Consider the following 18,140-nt stretch of genomic DNA (forward strand, 5'->3'; position numbering starts at 1 on the left):
TTTTTTTTTTTTTTTTTTTTTTTTTTTTTTTTTTAAATTTTCATCAGCAACCCTAATTGTTGAATAGATCATCATAATCATATCATGTTCTTTGTCTAGTTAGGCTAAATGATTTGAAATTTCAATAGGGTGGCCGGACATAAGCGTACCCGTCGTGCCCAAGCTGAACTCCGTTGGGCATCATATCCGGAAGTAAATTATAGAGCGGCAAAGTCGGTTCCGGCATCCCACTTCCCATCTGCCCTCCTCCACTGCCTCTAATTTCCGGCGGTGGGCTTCTCGCACCGCCGTGTGAAGCGGAGCCACTGCCAACTTCATGGTCGTCGGGATCTTCAAGAGGCAACCTTTCATATGTCGCATTAGCAAAAGTAGCAGCAATTACCATAATGGGTCCAGCAGCTACAAGCGACCCAACGACGCTACCGCCGACAACCTGCCCTTGACCGCCGGACAAGTAAACGGTCAGGCCAGTGGACCCAGGTGGGGCCGGACCAGGTAAAAACGCGCCGGTTAAAGAAAGAATCTCGAACCTTCCTTGGAGTGGCATTACGGAGCCAGGGGCAGCGGGCTGACGCAAAGTGACGTTAGCAACCAAACCCGTTGCACTGAGAACACAGACGCCACGCTGGCGTTTACGGGCGAATTGAGCGATGGAATCCGCCACGTCAGACCCCGCAGCGACCTCTAGGACGTAGCTTCTTAGGGCGTTGGGACTGTCACGCGTGACGAAGATAGGCGGTTTGGGTTTGTTCTTAGATCCAGGTGGACGACCTCTTGGCCTTCGAGTTCCAGCCTCGACCGCCCCTTCTGTAAGCTCGTCACGGTTGTTGTCGTCTTCGTCGTCGTCGTCTCGACTGCCGCTTCCACCGCCGCTGTTTTCATCGCTTTGTTTGTAAATGGGCGAGTTGATTGCTGTGGGGTGATGATGATCCACTCCCGACAGCCCCACCTGCGTTGTCCACCAAGGATTCGCCAGACTTCAATTAATCGATCCCTCAATCTAAATTTAAAAAAAAAAACAAAAACAAAATTGATTAATTCTGAGAGAGGAGAAGAAAATGGAATGGAGGAGTAGCAGAGAAATAAGAATAAACCCAGAGATTATAATATTGTGCAAATTTTGGGCCTATAACAACCAAACAAATTAAATTATTTGATTCATCTATTTATTTATTTATTTATTTATTTATATAAGTGGAAAACGTAGTCTTTGTTTATAATATTTATATATTATAAAAGAAATGGTGTGATGATCAGCACTGCTTTTAGGGGTTCTTGGAAATTAGGGTTTGGTGAGTGGCGTGCGCGTGGGAAGGGGTGACCTAAGACAACCCACTTTTGTTTTTGTTTCTGTTCTTCTCGAAACAAGATAAATGGGCCTTCCCTCCCCCCATTATCCTCCTCTTTTATTGGCCCATTTCTTACCCACTTTCACTCCAATATCCAAATATTACATAACTCAATTTACCTAATACAAAAATGTTAAAGTAAGTTCTGGGGATGGAATCTTTGTTTTTAGAGGAAGAAAAAAAAAAAATCATTTCTTTTCAAAAAGGAGAAGTGACAGTAAGTTGACCAATTGATATGAATTTAAAAAAATGAGGATAAGATTTGAAAAGCTTGTGTGTTTATTAATAACTAGACTTCGTTTCTTTATTATATGAATTAAGTTGGAATCACCCCCACACAATTTTCAAACAATTACAAAATGGAAAATTCAATCCTTTATACATACACATTGTTTCATGGATTAAGTATATATATGTATATATTCAAACTGGCACAAAGGGGGTGCCCATTGGGTGTGATCCATCCTACAACGGACACGCCGGGTGTTGCCACTTGGTAACGGTTAGCCCTTTGGTCTCTTCCCTCGCCTTATTCTCAGCCGTCAACAACACATCCTGGCTTGAATTACCACAAGGTGAAGCTGATACAAGAGGGGTCAACAAGGGTATTGCCACGTTCCAATTTGACGCTCGGTTTATCACAATGGACGCCGGAGCTTGGCTTTGTAGCCGTGTCGGCGGGGTGTTTCTTCTCTCTGAACCAGCCATTTTTTTGTCTGAAGATCGGAGTGGGTAAGTAAACACAATTGGTGAAGAAGCTTAGAGAGAGAGGAGTGAGTGATTTCTCAGATTCAGGTACGGAGATTTAAGGCTTAAGAGAGATTGGTCAAAATTGAAAGGTTGAGTTGGCCATGTCATTGACTGTTTCTGAAAATCCTAAAAAAAGAGTTTGGTTTACCGGACACCTGAAATCTCTATATTCCACGTGGAGACGTAGGATTCGGTGATGCTGGACTAATTACTTACGTGACCGATCATGAACACGTGTATGGTCTACATTTAGCGCTTTAATTGGGAATGGTTGGCCAATCGCTGTCTAAAAAAATAGACTTTTTTGGTGCTGACTTTACACAAAATGAGGGCCATGCTCATTGGACTTCTAATCTTCTGATGCAATAATATAATATTTACCACTAATTTCCACGTAATATAAATGAATAATAAGTTCTGTTCATCTAAAAAAGCATCTTGACCTCTTCAATCCTCGCCGTCCAAATTTCCTCGTCAGTGAGGGCAGCGTGGACTTGTTGCATCCATTCCTCCACGGTGTCCTCTCCACGTGGTCAAGTCCATTACAAAATTTGACTTTTGACTTTTGATAAACTTTGACTCAGTTTCTTTATAACGTCAAATTTTTTTGACCAATTGGGCGCTTCGTGTTTTCGTCTCACTGAACCCATTCGATATTTTTTTTGTTCGAGAATTCTATTGACATGACTAAATTAAATGAAATGGTTTAATATACGATGCATTAAAGAATCGATTAGACAAAATTAAAAATTTGATAGTCGAATTGGTTGGGCCTTAACGCTTCCCTTGGTGTTATTTATTTACACAACAAAAAAGTTGAATAGACCATTTGCATGAAACGACATGTGCACTCTAGAGAAGCGTGGCGGTGTCTTCATCCTGACCCTCACCGGCGACAACGAGCACTGGATCGGCCCCACCTTCATTTCCTCCTTCCTCTCTCTTCTCGCCCAAGTCAAGTCCCAAGCCACTCGCGGTTCAGTCCTCCTCACCACTTCCCATGGCCGCTTCTTCTCCAACGGCTTCGACCTTCCCTGGACCCTAACCGCCGCCTCCAAATCCGCCGCTACAGACCGCATACTCCACCTCGTCCACATCTTCAAGCAAGTCGCCGCCGCTCTTCTCTCTCTCCCCATGCCCACCATCGCCGCTGTCTCCGGCCATGCCTCCGCCGCCGGTTTCATTCTTGCTCTCTACCACGATTACCTGCTGATGAGGCGCGACAAAGGTTTCCTCTACATGAGCGAGGTCAGTGGTTATTTGCCTTTCTTTTTTCTTCTTATTTAAAATTTTTATATTTAACTATTAATTCTTTTAAAATTTGAAATGTTTCATATCCAATTTTTTTTAAAAAAAGTATATTAGTTGAATAATTATTTTAAAAATCTTGAAATTACATTTTCAAATTAAATAGTCGTAAGTAATATACATACACTTTATAATTTTGACACATCAACTATTAGTTAATTTCCATTATTTATTTTAATTGACAATATATTTTATAAAATAATTTTACATTTCAAAATTTTTTAGACCAAATTTAAATTTCGAATACATAATTAAAAAATTTCAAATTTTAAAGACACAATTAAAAAATAAATTATAAATATGGGTGGTTCCTAAATTTTTAAAATTATAAATTTAGTTTATCAAATTTTAATTTTTTTTTTAAAGTCGAATTAATTTTTATAATTTTAAAATTTTATTGACCGACTAAAAAAGTAGTATCATGTTTAATACCATTAATATGATATTTAACATCATATTAAACTAGTGCTATCATGTTAGACATTGGCATTAATATCATATTAATTTCACTAATATCGTGTTAGGTTGGCATTAGAATGAAAAAAAAAAAAAAGAAAAAAAGGACATTACCATTAATATTATATAAATTATTATTGAAATCATAAGATAGCCACTAATATATTTGTAAATTTTGTATTTTGTATTTTGTAGTTAATAAGTTAATAAACTATTAATATTTTTCCTAAATTTTGATTTATGCATCTAAAATTTTAAAATATGCTTATCAATATTAAATAAGAAATAAAAGTTGAAAAGTTTGAAATAACTTCTCTTTTTGAACTTGAAAAAATCCATTAAATAATCAAAATAAAAATATTACTTGTTTGAAGTTCATAAAAATGTTTATAATTTAATTAGTTAAAATATTTATAATTTTAGCAAAAAGGTTGGACATTTGGTAGACAATTTAAAAATAAAAATTTGAAATTACGGGATTTAATAAATAAAAAAATAAAACTGTATTTCATGATTTCATAGACGTGTTTGATAGTATATTTATAAATTTTATTAATGAGCTTAATATTATATTTACAACCCATAAAATTAGTTATAATTGTATACCAAATATTAGGTGGAAAATAAATTATTATTAATTAACTTAGGCACACTTTTATTAAAAATGTGTATAATTAATGTTTCGCGCTATTCTATTGTTAATTTAACAAAAATTAATTGAATATTAAATTATTGTTTTACAATATCATATCATTTATAATCTATTATATTATACATTATTTTCTTAATTAAAAAAATTATCTATTTTTAGATATAATTAAAATTATTGAAATTTTTAATTCAAAATTCAAACCCACTAAATAGTTTTTAAAAGGGCTCGTGCAAAATGGAAGTTGGTTGAACTTAGGGTGTACACCCAACTTGGTAACTTGAGAAGGGTTGGGTTGGATTTAAAAGGATTTTGGATATGAGTTGGTTCGTTTTTTTGAAACCTAATTTGGATTGAGTTTGTTCAATTCAAAATTCAAATTATTGGATCAACCCGACCCAACTTGAGAACTTAGAAAAATAAATAAAATAGGCCCACGCCTACGCAGCCTAAGCCCATGAGTCATCGTCTGCTTCTACCCCTACCTTGGCGTGGCTACACTTTGCACACTGTTTCTTTTAACTCTCTATCTCTGTGTGGATTGTCTCTCTGTCTCTCTCTCTTCTCTTTGACTATGAGTTTGAAATTTTGTCGCACAGTCTCATGGAGGGTTCGTCCTCGTCCTCGAGGGTGATTGGGTAAGTGAAATGAAGTCTCGGCTCTCGCATTCGCAGTCTCACACACTCACATCACAACGTTAGTCTTGATCGTTCGTCATTTGACTCCTCTCGGCTCTCTACGTGTGTCGTTGTTCGACTTTTTACTCTTGTCTAGTCTCTATGTGTCATCAAGCGTCGATATCACTTGTCTCTATTTCTCTGTTGGATTCTCTTCTCAGTTCCCATTTCTCTGCTCAAATTTGTCTCTATGTTTTTCGTCGGACCTCGTTGCTGACTTTCTCTCCACTCGACACTTTGTTTCACTTCTGTCGGACTTCTCCACTCTGTATTTGTCGTCGGACTTCTCTGCTTAATGCTCCGACCTAAACCCAACCCAAAAATAAAGGATTGAGTGGTAAAAATTTTCGAGTTAGGTTGGATTACCAATCAAACCAACCTGAATAATCGTGTTGGTTTAAAAAAATCTCTCAACCCAATATAATCCGAGAACATGTACAAATAGAATCCTCAATATTCACAAAATAGCTACTAAACACTTCAATATTTTGACTTTTTTGAGGATTTGATATTGCATGCATCCACAAATTTGAAAGTAATTTAACAGTGAGCTTGTAATCAAATCACCATTTATTTATAGTGCCATGAACTATGTGTAAAACTCAGAGACGAGTGACTATGAAACATTGACATTATAATTTGTTCATATGCTTGACAAGATTGACATGGGGTTACCTTTCCCGGATTACATTGCGGCGTTGATGAGGTCAAAGATCAGTTCAGCTTCGGTCCGGCGGGACGTGCTGCTGGCGGGGATGAAGATCAACGGTGAAACAGCGACAAAGTTGGGAATTGCAGACGCTGCGTACAACGACGAGGAGACGCTGATGGATGCGGCGGTGGCAATGGCGGAGACGTTGGCGAAGAGGAAGTGGGATGGAGAAGTATACGCAGAGATTAGAAAGAGTCTGTATCCTGAAATGTGTTTGCTGTTAAATGAATTGAATGCAAAGATGTAAACAGGCGAGGTAAAGGGAAGTGTAGTTGCATTCGATGCGTCGTTTTGGTGGATCCGGTCACAAAATAAATTAATAACTCTACTAAATCATTTTATCTAAATGGTTTGTTTGGAGACACGTGAGTAACAGTATTCTATTTTACATGATGATGATATGTGACTCAATATTAATCGAGCGATGAATTCATGTTTGCGAAGGATTGTCCTTTTGATTTACTAGGTGAGAAGGATCTTAACGGTTAATGATGATTTAATATGCTTTAACATCTTGGACATTGGACATTATTTATTAGAGAAAAAAAAATTTATATTTATATTTGGTATGCTATTTATGTAGTCTAGTAGTGATAATGAATTGAAGGAAAATTTTGAATTGGAAGAAAATGTTGATAAGATTGAATAGTCTATGAGTCCGAACGCTATTTTATTTTTGATTTGGAGATAAATAGTGTGATATTTGGTTGAGTGCAGAGGGTAGGATTAGAAGAACAACCTTCCAAAGATGTGCACGGTCGAGAAGCGGGGCAATCTCTTCATCCTAACTCTCACCGGCGATGACGAGCACCGCCTCAGCCCCTCCTACATCGCCTCCATCCTCAAAGCTCTTTCCAAAGTCAAGTCTGAAGCCTCTCCAGGCTCCGTTCTCATCACTACTTCCCATGGAAAATTCTTCTCTAACGGTTTCGATCTCTCCTGGGCTCAAGCTGCCGGCTCTGTTTCTGCCGCTGCCGAACGCCTCCACCACATGGTCCAGATCTTCAAGCCCGTTGTCGCCGAACTCCTTTCCTTCCCTATGCCCACAATCGCCGCCATCGCCGGTCACGCCGCCGCGGCCGGCTTCTTATTAGCTCTCAGCCACGATTATTTGATCATGCGGAGCGATCGAGGCGTTCTGTACATGAGTGAAGTAGATCTAGGGCTAACTCTGCCCGATTATTTCTCGGCGCTGTTTAAATCGAAGATCGGCTCGAGCTCTGTCCGCCGCGATGTGTTACTGACGGGAATGAAAGTGAAAGGCGAACCGGCGGTAAGGATGGGGATCGTCGAATCGGCGCATGAAGGCGCGGACGGCGTCATGAAGGCTGCCGTAAGGCTCGGGGAACAGTTGGCGGAGAGAAAGTGGAACGGTGAACCCTACGCGGAAATCAGGAAAAGTCTTCACCCTGAGATCTCTCGGCTGCTTGGATTGCCGGAAAAGGTCTTCTCGATTTCTAAGCTCTGAGAATCGGAAAGTAATTGTTCATCTCAATTGGCAATTGTGCTAATTTATGATGCGAATTTCATGATTAGTAATAAATTTCCTGTGCCGTCTTTATTTTTAAATCCATTGTGTTTTCTCGTAATCTGAAAGCTGTGATGAAGAATTTACATTGAGGGATGACCGGATAATTGTTCATCGGGACGCCAACAGCCGGCAACCGTCTGTGAAAATAGCGATGTTGCCGGTCCTATTGGTGTCTATTTGTTCGGCCTGAAGTTTGAATTCTTTTTTTAGTATGCAATCACCATAGCCTTAAGCATGTCTATTGATAGCAGTTGAAACCAATGAGTTTATATAATTGAACATTTAACATTAATCCACATACTCATTTAAAGCACATGATTAGGCTTGGGCTACCTGCCTAACATCACATCACATCACGTGAATAGATTTATTTACCACTTTTTAGCACCATAAAGAAAGTATGCAAATTTGAACCTTCAATTTTACTCTAGTTACATTTTTGTAAATAGGGATCAAAATTTTGATAATAGGAAGATTAAAATGAACCAAATTTGTATAGTATTTGAGGGTTTTTCTTTTTTTTTTTTTTTTTTTGGGGGGCAAAAAGCTACTTTTTCTTGATGATGAATGGACGAAAGATATTTTGTCACATGCATTAAAGTGGAAGATAAATTGAGGAAGATTTTGAGTTGAGTTGAGTCAAGAGTGGAGGCCAATTAATTTAGCAGTGGAAAATGTGCACAGTTGAGAAGCGAGGCAATTTCTTCATCCTAACTCTNTTTGGGGGTTTTTTTTTTTTTTTTTTTTTTTTTGGGGGGCAAAAAGCTACTTTTTCTTGATGATGAATGGACGAAAGATATTTTGTCACATGCATTAAAGTGGAAGATAAATTGAGGAAGATTTTGAGTTGAGTTGAGTCAAGAGTGGAGGCCAATTAATTTAGCAGTGGAAAATGTGCACAGTTGAGAAGCGAGGCAATTTCTTCATCCTAACTCTGACCGGCGACGACGATCACCGCCTCGGCCCATCCTTAATCAACTCCCTTCTTAAAGCCCTTTCACAGGTTAAGGCACAAGCCACCCCTGGTTCAGTTCTCATCACAACTTCCCATGGCAAATTCTTCTCAAACGGCTTCGATCTCCCCTGGGCTCTTGCGGCCGGCTCCATTTCTGGTGCCCGTGACCGCTTAAGCCACATAATCCAGATCTTCAAGCCCCTCGTAGCCCAACTCCTTTCCCTTCCTATGCCAACCATTGCTGCCATCTCAGGACACGCCGCTGCCGCTGGTTTTGCATTGGCGCTCAGCCACGACTATTTGATTATGAGGAGCGATCGGGGCGTACTATACATGCGTGAGTTGGATCTGGGTCTTACACTGCCGGACTACTTCACAGCACTGTTTAAGTCCAAGATGGGTTCCAGTTTGGCTATGCGAGACCTGATTCTGAGGGGGATGAAAGTGAGAGGTGAAGCGGCGGTCAGAATGGGCGTTGTGGAATCGACGCACCACGGCGAGGACGGCGTCTTCAACGCTGCAGTGCAGCTTGGGGAGCAGCTGGCGGCAAGAAAGTGGGACGGAGAAGTGTATGCTGAGATCAGGAAGAGTGTGTATCCTGAGGTGTCTGAGGTGCTTGGGTTACGGGGGAAGGCCATATCCATTTCTAAACTATGAAAACTGAAAGTAAATATAGTATGAATATAAGTTCCCGATGCCATCTGTATCGTTTTGGATCTCATCAATACAATTGGCTGACAGAAATTGGAATCTCAGTTGCGTCATGTATCCAAGAAACAAATTCCCATCTATAATATGGAATCAAAACCTGTGTCTTTTTTGTTCTAATACATACCTATGTGTCTTATAAAAAAAATGCAGTCTTCCCCATTCTAGCAAAGTTCAATATTCACCAAAGATATTGCAAGGGCTTGGAAAATTGTTTCTTTTAATCAAAGAACACACCGCTGCGGCCACAAAATGAAGAAAGAGTGCCTCTGCATCCGATCAGAAGTATTGTTAAATGCCCCCATGTAGGACATGTCATGCAAAGAACTTGACCTTCTTGGAAACATTGACTTTCCAAAACCCTTTTAAAGGATTAAAAGAAGAACAAATATCTGGAGTCCCTGGATGGATAATGGTATAAGCTAGAAGAAGGATTAAAGCAGCAACATATAAAGCCTACATATCACATAAAGGCCTGAGGAAAGCCAATGTTGAAAGTAAAGGAAGGAGCCAAAGAGGAAATGATTTGAAGGTAGAGGCTCAAGCTCAAGGAAGAGAGATGATAAAGCCGAGGGAACGTTAAGGGACAAAGGTCTATTATCTATTCCCAGAAATGTGGGAATCAGCATGAACTATTTGCCATTGATTTTGATGGGAAATAAAGGCCGGGGGTGAAAAATATGTAAAGACAAGGGAAGCTTTTTTATTAATTTCACTTCTTTTTTATTAATAATGTCAGTGCTCGCATCAAGGCCCAAGCTTTGGAGACATCAAGGAATTTTCTTATTAAGCTCACAAAAAGAATCAAAACGTGACCTCTAGGCAAAGGAGACCGTGGGCCTTACCCAACAGGCCACCCCTTGGAGCTAAATAACTCATTTCACTTGTTTTTATGATGTCTTGATTATTCAAGCAAGATTCACAAAATGATAAAACAGAAAAATAGTAGATGTGAAAAGGGGTCTAAGAAGTACCTCGGTTGTCACATGTTTCTGAGACCACCAGAATAGCAGAATACAAGTTTCTTTCACTATGGGGGATATGCAGAGTTTCTATCAAAATCCAGTCCCAAATAGCATGCAAGTTCTCAAGTACCTGAAATGTACCAGATAAAACTTCAAAATAAAGTAATGTTCCACGGCTGTCAAATGTAGAGTAATGTTGTGAGATATTCAAATGACCCCTGCCAATAGGGCGGTGCAGGCAATATGGCTCACTGTGTGATATTTTAAGAGAATCCTCACCGCAAATAAACTGTCTATATTTGATTACACTAGAACTAAGCTCTTTGGAATCAGTATCCACAATGCTGGTCCAAAGACTCATGGTTCACATCCTTGGGGCTTGAACTTTCTGCAAAAAACAACTTATGGATATAACAGAACAACACATGATGTGCTATCAAAATACATTATTGAATCAATGGTGGCGAGGGCAAAAACGCAGAGTATCTGCATGTACTCAGAAAGAAGAATTTTAAAAGAAAAGCCAGATACATGCAACAGATCTATCTTGTAATGCATGTTAAAGATCTGATGACAATAAAGAATATGTAGACTTATACAAACAGTGGAAAGAACACACACAACATGTCAAATTATATTTTGTCATTAGAGGACTAGTGCAACACACAATACCCATGAAGAGTAATTTCAAATTTCAAAATTTATTTTAGTTTTATGAAGAAGATTGAAGATTTATTTTTTGCCTCATGCCTCAGGGTTTTATCAAAATTTCAGGATATAAGAAGTGCAAGACACGTCCTAAACACTTCCATGCTTGCTAATGGTATTTGAAAAGGCACAGAAAGAACTAAATGATTATTACCCACAGCCACTGATGAAGTAGGGTCCCTCTCATGTACGTCAGTCCAAGTAAATACAGTATCCTTCTTGCCATTATGCATATTATGTCCGTCAGCTCGTCCCATCTGCAGACCATTCGCAGCAGAAGGAATAAACCCATTGTTTTCCATTGAGTTGCATTTAATTAATCCTCATGCTTCTTTTTGAGAACTATTAGTAACCATCCAGGGGGCTAGCAGTATAGCTAAATTTTAGAAGTTGTTTTGAATGANTTTTTTTTTTTTTTTTTTTTTTTTTTTTTTTTTTTTTTTTTTTTTTTGGTAATAGACGAAATAGAATATGGATACAAGAACCAATGATGTTAAAAATTGCATGCCCTGCAAGGAAATTTCGGATTGTGGATTGAAAAGTGAAGTAGTTTATCTTCTTGTAAGAAAAATTCCAATGAGATGGTTAATAACGTTTGGTAAACTCAAAGGCATTCTAGATAGTCTCTTTAAATAAACAGATAATTTGATTGTCAAGTACATAGAGCTACTGCTCCATCAGTCCAAAAAACCACTTACCAGTTTGCTACTCTGCTTGCTTCAAAAGTATGACACAAAAGAACAGCACATGAATAGACGATAAGTGAGATTCAAAAAGTGAACTAAAATGGTCTCCTAATTATATTATACAAGAAAAAAAAAAATGATATAGTTAACGTATGCTTCTACTTCCTCTTGCAATTTAGTTGATCTAAAGGAGCACAGAATAGTTTATTACACGTTTCTTTTAATCCTTCAAACTAGAATGCTATATGCTCAAGAAATGCAACATGAATGCTATCTTCTACCACACGTTGTGTATCAGACATATTTACCTGTTTCATATCTCTATAAAGTATTTGTTTCCATTCAGTTGAATGAAAAACTTCACTTCAGTGAATCCTAGCCCTTCTTAGAGTATAAGAGAAAACCAAGAATGTGTTTTCAAGTTGCAAATAAAATGCAGCCAGATAGAGTTCATTACTGCAATAAAATAAGCAACAGATCTTAATCAACTTCATTACCACTGAGTGCAGATAACAATTTCGGTTAATGTTGTAGACGTCTTAACACGAATTCTAAACCTGATCTTGAACATTTCTTTTGAGCACTTGATTGGTACAACGAGCAATGCAATGAGGAACATTAAAAGGAGCATCCTGCAATGCAAGGCCAATCCTAATATTTGCAGATCCTTTACACCCAAAGAAATACCGTAATAATTAGAGTGTACAAAATATGATTAGCTCAGTGAAAATTTGGAATTTGCGAGGATGAGAAGGAGAAGCAGAGGCAGAAAACAAATATGTACGAGAGAGACGAATTTACGGTACCTGGGTTTATGACTACCAAATTAGAACCTCGATCGGAAATAAGTTGTGAAGGCACAACTGATTTCAGGTAATCCTGTCGGTGGAAATCCAAACAAACAGTTCAAAAAGGGTCGAAATGAAGATGAAAATACAGAGCTCAGCTCTTTGCCCTTACCATGGCGAAGGCGTTCGTCTTGCTGCAGTCTGCAGGTGGCACACCTCAAATTGGCGCTAATTTATAACGTCCGGTGACCCGCCGTTAACGCCGTAACCAGTTCCAGATTTCTTTTTCATCTTTTTAATATATACCAGGGTTAAAAGAATTAATCCTTCTCCGAAATTCTACAAAATATATATATATATATATATATATATATATAAGAATTAATCAATTTAATTTAATATATATATATTTCTATCTAATTAAAAAAAATAAAAATCAATTTAATCGATGAGACATATATCTTAAAAAAAAAAAAAAAANAAAAAAAAAAAAAAAAAAAAAAAAAAAAAAAAAAAAAAAAAAAAAAAAAAAAAAAAAATCTTCTTCCCTTTGTATTAGATTTCCGTAGTAACTCCTTAATTAAGGGTATATATCTCAACGGTGAAATTATAATTTTTGCTATTTAATATATAAGTTTCATATTTCTTGTATTGGCTAGTGTTTAGATCATTCTTAGTTTCTCAAAAAAGTGATATTAATTAATTTAATTTCAAACTAAGAATTTAACTAGGTGGAATTAAAATTAATGCGTAAAGGGCAAAGTTTTCTTTTTTATTTCAAAAAAAATGATGAAGATTTGAATTTAAAATTTTAAAAAAGTTATGGATGCTTTTAACTGGATTATTACTACGAATTCAGACTCAAACCAATTCACACTATACTAATACTATTACTAAGTTGATGATTCGATTCTTCGTTAAAAAATGAAAGAAAGTCTATGAAAAATGGTATCTTTCTTTTCTCTCGATGACAGGTGCAAAACTACAAGGACCTGTATGCCAACACTCAAATTGAATAATAACTCATCAGAAGACAAACAATGAAGCAAAGTAATTCGAGAAAAAAAAAACTACCCAACTACAAGAGAGTAGAAAACTTGTTTGTTCCAATGGTGAAACTATGTGTATACCTAAGAACTGAATGCCAGAGCAAATTAATCCAATCGCCAAACTGTTGCTTCTTCAACAAATCTAATATGTTTTAGTTTTAGATGTCTTCTTCTTCGAGTGCTTCCTTGGACCTGTGGTCTTCATCCCTAAGAAGAAAATCAGAGCACCAAAAAGTGCAATGTGCTGCAAAGAAAATAAGATTCCATAAGGTTTAGTAAATTAAGATGAATGATATGAACCCATATGGGGAAAAACAAGTTACAAAGAATATGGACAAACCTGCAAGAAATCACTAAACAACAGGATATCGAAGTTAGGTTTCTGAGGGCTATAGTTGAAGAAATCATACAGAACCGGTGTGATAATAGCCAATTGCAGAAGCTGAAATAGAAGGCAATAAGAGAAGTCTTCAAAGATGTGCATAAATTTAGAGTAACAAATTTATTCTTGAGGCTAAAATTAAGAACATGGTGAATCCATACCAGGTGATAAGCTCCAACTCTGCTGCCAAAAACAAACAGAAGGCCTCCAATCCCTTTAAGAGATAAAGAAATGGCAACCAAGTGTCTGACCTGCAGAAAATTATCAAAGTTTGAAAAAGAAAAGTTACAGAAGACTCATATTGTCCACACTGAAGGTGAAAAATATTGTCTTACATCAATCTCAGGTATCGCTACCCCCAGCTTGGATGATAAATTTCTCCTCAAAACAGCTACTTTTAGAGACAACTCCGCGGCTGCTGGCCCACCATTATGGCCGAACTCATTAAACCTAAGCAATGGATGTATGTGAAGTCTTTAAAATGGTTTCCACAAAAATTGTGCATCCGGTAAACAAAGCATTGCTCGAGATATTCATACATGTACTTTATAAACACAGAGTGACAAACTCTTTCCTTGACATTTAGATGAGAAACCGAATTGTTGAAAGTGCGAAAAATATTTATATATAAGAACATGGAGGTAAAAGGCAGATCGGAACCCAATTGGTTCAACGATTCGATGAAGAAAAAAACATCTAATGTGCACGAAAAATTGCACAGAAAAGTTTACAACAGGATTTCCCCTTGTTTTCTTTTTCATATCGTTAGTATTTGAACCAGACCTCGACTACTCTCATAGACAACTGCCTAACCTTATTAGGTTCGGTGCAAAGAAAATTCATAGAATATTCAACTTAAGTGATGATTACTATGACTTGAACCTATTCTTTCTAAGCTCTTTACTAGTTGCATTGGTTCTCATTGACTGCTAATTCAATCAGTGGCAATTGAATTATCCCATCCATGTTGGTTGAATTTCTCCCTGTTAATCAGTATTCAAAGGGAGTTCATTTCTACCACATTTCTGCTCAATATCAAATGTCAAGTTTATTACTATAGAATTGAAATAAAATTGGGGATCTTCAATGCAATTTGTCTTCTATCCCCTCATTTAACATAGTTGATTCAAGTTTAAAAGGATAAAACCAAAGCTTTATCTCCTACAGAAATAAATGTACCTGTAATTATATTCTTCATATCCTAACCAACGCCTGGAATTAAATAAAACTGATGGCTTCTCATGAAATCGGTTTAATTCAGTCCTCCAGTCTCATCCAAAGCCAGAAAATGTAAATTTCAGATATATAATGGTCCGTAATCTCTATGAAAATGAGAAACGAACAATGTAGGAATTATTCATAAACATCAACCCATCGCAAACTACGAAACAAAGGATAGTGGATGGTGCCCTAATAAACCTCGGCCATTTGAAGTACTTGCGCGTAAGATATATGTAGAAAGTTCAGCCAGACAGAATTCCATAACAGAACACAACAGCAACACAATCATCACGCATTTACAAACAGTAACGAGAAAACAAAAAATTCGGGAATGCAAGCAACAAAACCCTAGAACGATAGAAGACTCGAAGCGGAAGATACATATGGATTGAATGGATTAATTAAACGTCCAATGAATCAGAAGATTGAGAGATGAATATGAGATAACCATAGAGAAATAGAATAACTTACATCTGCCAGGCGGAGAGAATGAAGATGGAAGCAAAGAGGACCCGTCCAAGGAAGGAGAAGAACCTCATGTTTCTCAATTCACCCTGTTGTGGATCGGCAACTTCTTCGCCTCCGGCTGGACGATGAAATTGCTCACAGTTCCTTATAAATGGGCAGAAACGACATTTCAAGCTGTCAAATTCAAATTTAAAAGGTTAAATTAGAGCGAAAATACTCTCAATTTGATTAAATTTAAAAATATTTTTACCATTAATTTATAAGTCAAATATTAGCCCCTAAAAGTTACCATAATAAACCTTTTAAAAAAAAAAAAAACATTTTTATTTTTTAATATATGTATGAAAATGGTAATACCTATCCCCCTCTCTTCTATTTTCTCCTATTATATTTTTATTTCTTTTAATAAGTATATATTTTTTTTTTTTTCAAGCAAAATGGCAAAGGATTGACTTTAATAATATAATAATAAATGTATTGACTTTATTGCCATTAGGTTTTTAAAAAGATAGAAATTTTGAATTTTGGGACAATATTATCTAATTTCGAGCGAAGCATAAAATATAAAAATTAACCCACGTGCTTATTTACATTATTCTAATCCTAAATGCATTATTCTACGACAACCTTGGTCATGCTTAGGAAAAAATAAAATTAATTTCTTATCCTTATATTCAAGTGGATTAATTAAAATATGATAAATGGACTATTTTATCAACGTTAAAGACCTAAATTACTTTAACCACTTAAGGCGTTCCTTCGATTCAAGCCCAGAGATCGGCTATGGCGGTCGCAGCCTCAACAGTCAACGGATTCAGCCTCACTCCGGTATCCAAAGCCGACGAAAACTACCACAGACCCACTGACCTTAAAGCTTTCGACGACACGAAAGCCGGCGTCAAAGGCTTAGTCGACGCCGGAATCACCGAAATTCCACGTATCTTTTACAGCCCACCGGAGGATTTTAACTCCGATGATGTTTCCAGCGAAACCCAAATCCATATACCAGTGATTGACCTCGACCTTATCGACAAATCCACCGTCGACAGAGTCAGAGAAGCTTCAGAGAAATTGGGTTTTTTCCAGTTGATTAACCATGGGATTCCGGTGGACGTTCTTGAAGAGATGAAAGATGCAGTTCGGAGATTTAACGAACAAGAAACAGAATCAAGGAAACAATATTACACTCGTGACCTCACGATGCCTTTGATTTACAACAGTAATTTCGATCTGTACTCTGCTACGACCACCAATTGGAGGGATACATTTGGGTATATAAGTGCCCCAAATCTCCACAATCCGGCAAGCCTGCCGGAAATTTGCAGGTAACTGTGGTGATAATTTTGGTTTTTTAAAACCTTTTACTAACCAATGAAGCTCTGTTTGAAATTTGCAGGGATATTCTAGTGGATTACTCGAAACGAGTGATGGAGGTTGGGAAATTACTGTTTGAATTGCTGTCGGAAGCTCTGGGCCTGAACCCAAATTATTTGAACGATATAGACTGCAACGAAGGGCTTGCACTTGTATGCCACTATTACCCACCATGCCCACAGCCGAATTTGGCCATCGGCACATCGGAGCACACTGACAATGACTTCATCACTGTGCTATTGCAAGACCACATCGGCGGCCTACAGATTCGGTATGAGAACAAGTGGGTCGACGTGCCCCCGGTCGCCGGAGCTTTAGTCGTGAACATCGGAGATCTTATGCAGGTAAGTTTATGCAAAAAAAAGAATGCAGCTAATAATTAAGTGCCCTCTAATTCATTTGGGGTTTGAGTGCAGCTAATAACGAATGACAAATTCAAAAGCGTGAAGCACAGGGTTCTTGCAAACAAGGAGGGGCCGCGAGTGTCAGTGGCTGGAGTCTTTTCGACGCTTTCTTTTCCAAACTCGAAATTGTATGGACCCATCAAGGAGTTGTTGAGTGAAGATAATCCTGCAATATACAGAGAAACCACTGTCAGAGACTTTAGTATCCAGTTTCGTTCAGTTGGCCTTGGAACTTCTACTTTGCAGCATTTCAAGCTGAGTGAAGCAGATGCTTAATTCTGGGTGTTCTCTGGTTGATTGAACTTCTAATCGTAATCATAATCGTAATCGTAAATCTCTGTAGCTCAAAAACTAAATCGAAGCTTGTTCCGATGACACACCGTCGATGTAAGATTGTAAGCTGAATATGAATAAATTAAGACTTAGCTTGATATTATAAAAAGAAAATAGATGAGTTGATTTTTTTTTGAACACTTATTAACCACAACCACAAACTTAGTGATTGGCATATTTGAATGAATAATGGTGTTGCAACGTAAGCTCTTAGGAAGGATAGAACTTTCAACTAAAGAATATGTAGCACTTATTCTAACTTAGTGAACAAATCAGTTGTGTGAAAAACGAATTTTGAAGCCAATTTCAATCGTGATTGAGTATCGGGTCACATCTAATAGAAAATGAAAAACTAAGCGCAATCTGAAAAGTAATGTTATAGCCTAAAAATGAATAAATAACAACCATAACATTCATAGTATAATCCAGTAAGAAGAATTAAAAACTAGTAGCATCTCTTTTTGAGACATTTTAGGCCTGGTATGGTTGGTATATACATGATTCTGATGAAAATAACTAAAAATGGATTTGAATCAGGCATAAGTCCTAGAGAATACATATGATCAAAGATATCCAACCATAAATAACTTGACTTGTATAAGCATGATCCAAATCGGACACCTCTTAGTCAAGTGAAAAGGAGTTATTCATATCCACTCATTCAGTC

At 37.4% G+C, this 18,140-nt stretch overlaps 6 protein-coding genes and 1 long non-coding RNA gene across 7 annotated transcripts; 4 read left to right on the forward strand and 3 right to left on the reverse strand.

Moving 5' to 3' along the window:
- Positions 1-14: 14 nt before the first annotated feature.
- Positions 15-2,057, reverse strand: LOC111790297 (AT-hook motif nuclear-localized protein 20-like). The gene is made up of 2 exons (XM_023671158.1): positions 1,819-2,057; positions 15-977 (listed from the first exon to the last, which is right to left on the reverse strand). Exons 1-2 carry the CDS (start codon positions 2,055-2,057, stop codon positions 122-124), a joined length of 1,095 nt encoding a protein of 364 aa, XP_023526926.1. The 3' UTR covers positions 15-121.
- Positions 2,058-2,942: 885 nt separating this feature from the next.
- LOC111789632 (enoyl-CoA delta isomerase 2, peroxisomal-like) lies at positions 2,943-6,294 on the forward strand. Its single transcript, XM_023670265.1, has 2 exons — positions 2,943-3,347; positions 5,849-6,294. The coding sequence occupies exons 1-2, from the start codon at positions 2,943-2,945 to the stop codon at positions 6,146-6,148; spliced, it is 705 nt and encodes a 234-aa protein (XP_023526033.1). The 3' UTR covers positions 6,149-6,294.
- A 216-nt stretch (positions 6,295-6,510) lies between these two features.
- LOC111789633 (enoyl-CoA delta isomerase 2, peroxisomal-like) lies at positions 6,511-7,649 on the forward strand. Its single transcript, XM_023670266.1, has one exon. The coding sequence runs from the start codon at positions 6,650-6,652 to the stop codon at positions 7,367-7,369; it is 720 nt and encodes a 239-aa protein (XP_023526034.1). The 5' UTR covers positions 6,511-6,649; the 3' UTR covers positions 7,370-7,649.
- Positions 7,650-8,243: 594 nt separating this feature from the next.
- On the forward strand, positions 8,244-9,142 carry LOC111789923 (enoyl-CoA delta isomerase 2, peroxisomal-like). The gene has a single exon (XM_023670648.1). It carries the CDS (start codon positions 8,325-8,327, stop codon positions 9,042-9,044), a length of 720 nt encoding a protein of 239 aa, XP_023526416.1. The 5' UTR covers positions 8,244-8,324; the 3' UTR covers positions 9,045-9,142.
- A 2,063-nt stretch (positions 9,143-11,205) lies between these two features.
- Positions 11,206-12,516, reverse strand: LOC111789924. The gene is made up of 3 exons (XR_002814417.1): positions 12,415-12,516; positions 12,261-12,333; positions 11,206-12,121 (listed from the first exon to the last, which is right to left on the reverse strand). It is a non-coding gene; the product is annotated as an uncharacterized LOC111789924 (long non-coding RNA).
- A 713-nt stretch (positions 12,517-13,229) lies between these two features.
- Positions 13,230-15,522, reverse strand: LOC111790139. Its single transcript, XM_023670971.1, has 5 exons — positions 15,366-15,522; positions 14,009-14,123; positions 13,835-13,924; positions 13,632-13,733; positions 13,230-13,535 (listed from the first exon to the last, which is right to left on the reverse strand). Exons 1-5 carry the CDS (start codon positions 15,431-15,433, stop codon positions 13,434-13,436), a joined length of 477 nt encoding a protein of 158 aa, XP_023526739.1. The 5' UTR covers positions 15,434-15,522; the 3' UTR covers positions 13,230-13,433.
- A 541-nt stretch (positions 15,523-16,063) lies between these two features.
- Positions 16,064-17,581, forward strand: LOC111790137 (1-aminocyclopropane-1-carboxylate oxidase homolog 1-like). The gene is made up of 3 exons (XM_023670968.1): positions 16,064-16,687; positions 16,759-17,080; positions 17,153-17,581. The coding sequence occupies exons 1-3, from the start codon at positions 16,146-16,148 to the stop codon at positions 17,414-17,416; spliced, it is 1,128 nt and encodes a 375-aa protein (XP_023526736.1). The 5' UTR covers positions 16,064-16,145; the 3' UTR covers positions 17,417-17,581.
- The last annotated feature ends 559 nt before the right edge of the window (positions 17,582-18,140 follow it).

Source organism: Cucurbita pepo, chromosome LG03, assembly GCF_002806865.2.
Source record: "Cucurbita pepo subsp. pepo cultivar mu-cu-16 chromosome LG03, ASM280686v2, whole genome shotgun sequence".
Taxonomy (NCBI): domain Eukaryota; kingdom Viridiplantae; phylum Streptophyta; class Magnoliopsida; order Cucurbitales; family Cucurbitaceae; genus Cucurbita; species Cucurbita pepo.

What these genes read in the sequence shown, in the direction of transcription:
- LOC111790297 (XM_023671158.1), bottom strand. Translation starts at nt 2,057, where the DNA reads ATGGCTGGTTCAGAGAGAAGAAACACCCCGCCGACACGGCTACAAAGC. An exon ending in CAACACCCGGCGTGTCCGTT is followed by an intron (nt 978 to 1,818) that starts GTAGGATGGATC and finishes GATTAATTGAAG; the next exon opens with TCTGGCGAATCCTTGGTGGA.
- LOC111789632 (XM_023670265.1), top strand. Translation starts at nt 2,943, where the DNA reads ATGTGCACTCTAGAGAAGCGTGGCGGTGTCTTCATCCTGACCCTCACC. An exon ending in GTTTCCTCTACATGAGCGAG is followed by an intron (nt 3,348 to 5,848) that starts GTCAGTGGTTAT and finishes ATGCTTGACAAG; the next exon opens with ATTGACATGGGGTTACCTTT.
- LOC111789633 (XM_023670266.1), top strand. Translation starts at nt 6,650, where the DNA reads ATGTGCACGGTCGAGAAGCGGGGCAATCTCTTCATCCTAACTCTCACC.
- LOC111789923 (XM_023670648.1), top strand. Translation starts at nt 8,325, where the DNA reads ATGTGCACAGTTGAGAAGCGAGGCAATTTCTTCATCCTAACTCTGACC.
- LOC111790139 (XM_023670971.1), bottom strand. Translation starts at nt 15,433, where the DNA reads ATGAGGTTCTTCTCCTTCCTTGGACGGGTCCTCTTTGCTTCCATCTTC. An exon ending in TAGCGATACCTGAGATTGAT is followed by an intron (nt 13,925 to 14,008) that starts GTAAGACAATAT and finishes AATTTTCTGCAG; the next exon opens with GTCAGACACTTGGTTGCCAT. An exon ending in TGTTTAGTGATTTCTTGCAG is followed by an intron (nt 13,536 to 13,631) that starts GTTTGTCCATAT and finishes TTTTCTTTGCAG; the next exon opens with CACATTGCACTTTTTGGTGC.
- LOC111790137 (XM_023670968.1), top strand. Translation starts at nt 16,146, where the DNA reads ATGGCGGTCGCAGCCTCAACAGTCAACGGATTCAGCCTCACTCCGGTA. An exon ending in AGCCTGCCGGAAATTTGCAG is followed by an intron (nt 16,688 to 16,758) that starts GTAACTGTGGTG and finishes TGAAATTTGCAG; the next exon opens with GGATATTCTAGTGGATTACT. An exon ending in ACATCGGAGATCTTATGCAG is followed by an intron (nt 17,081 to 17,152) that starts GTAAGTTTATGC and finishes GTTTGAGTGCAG; the next exon opens with CTAATAACGAATGACAAATT.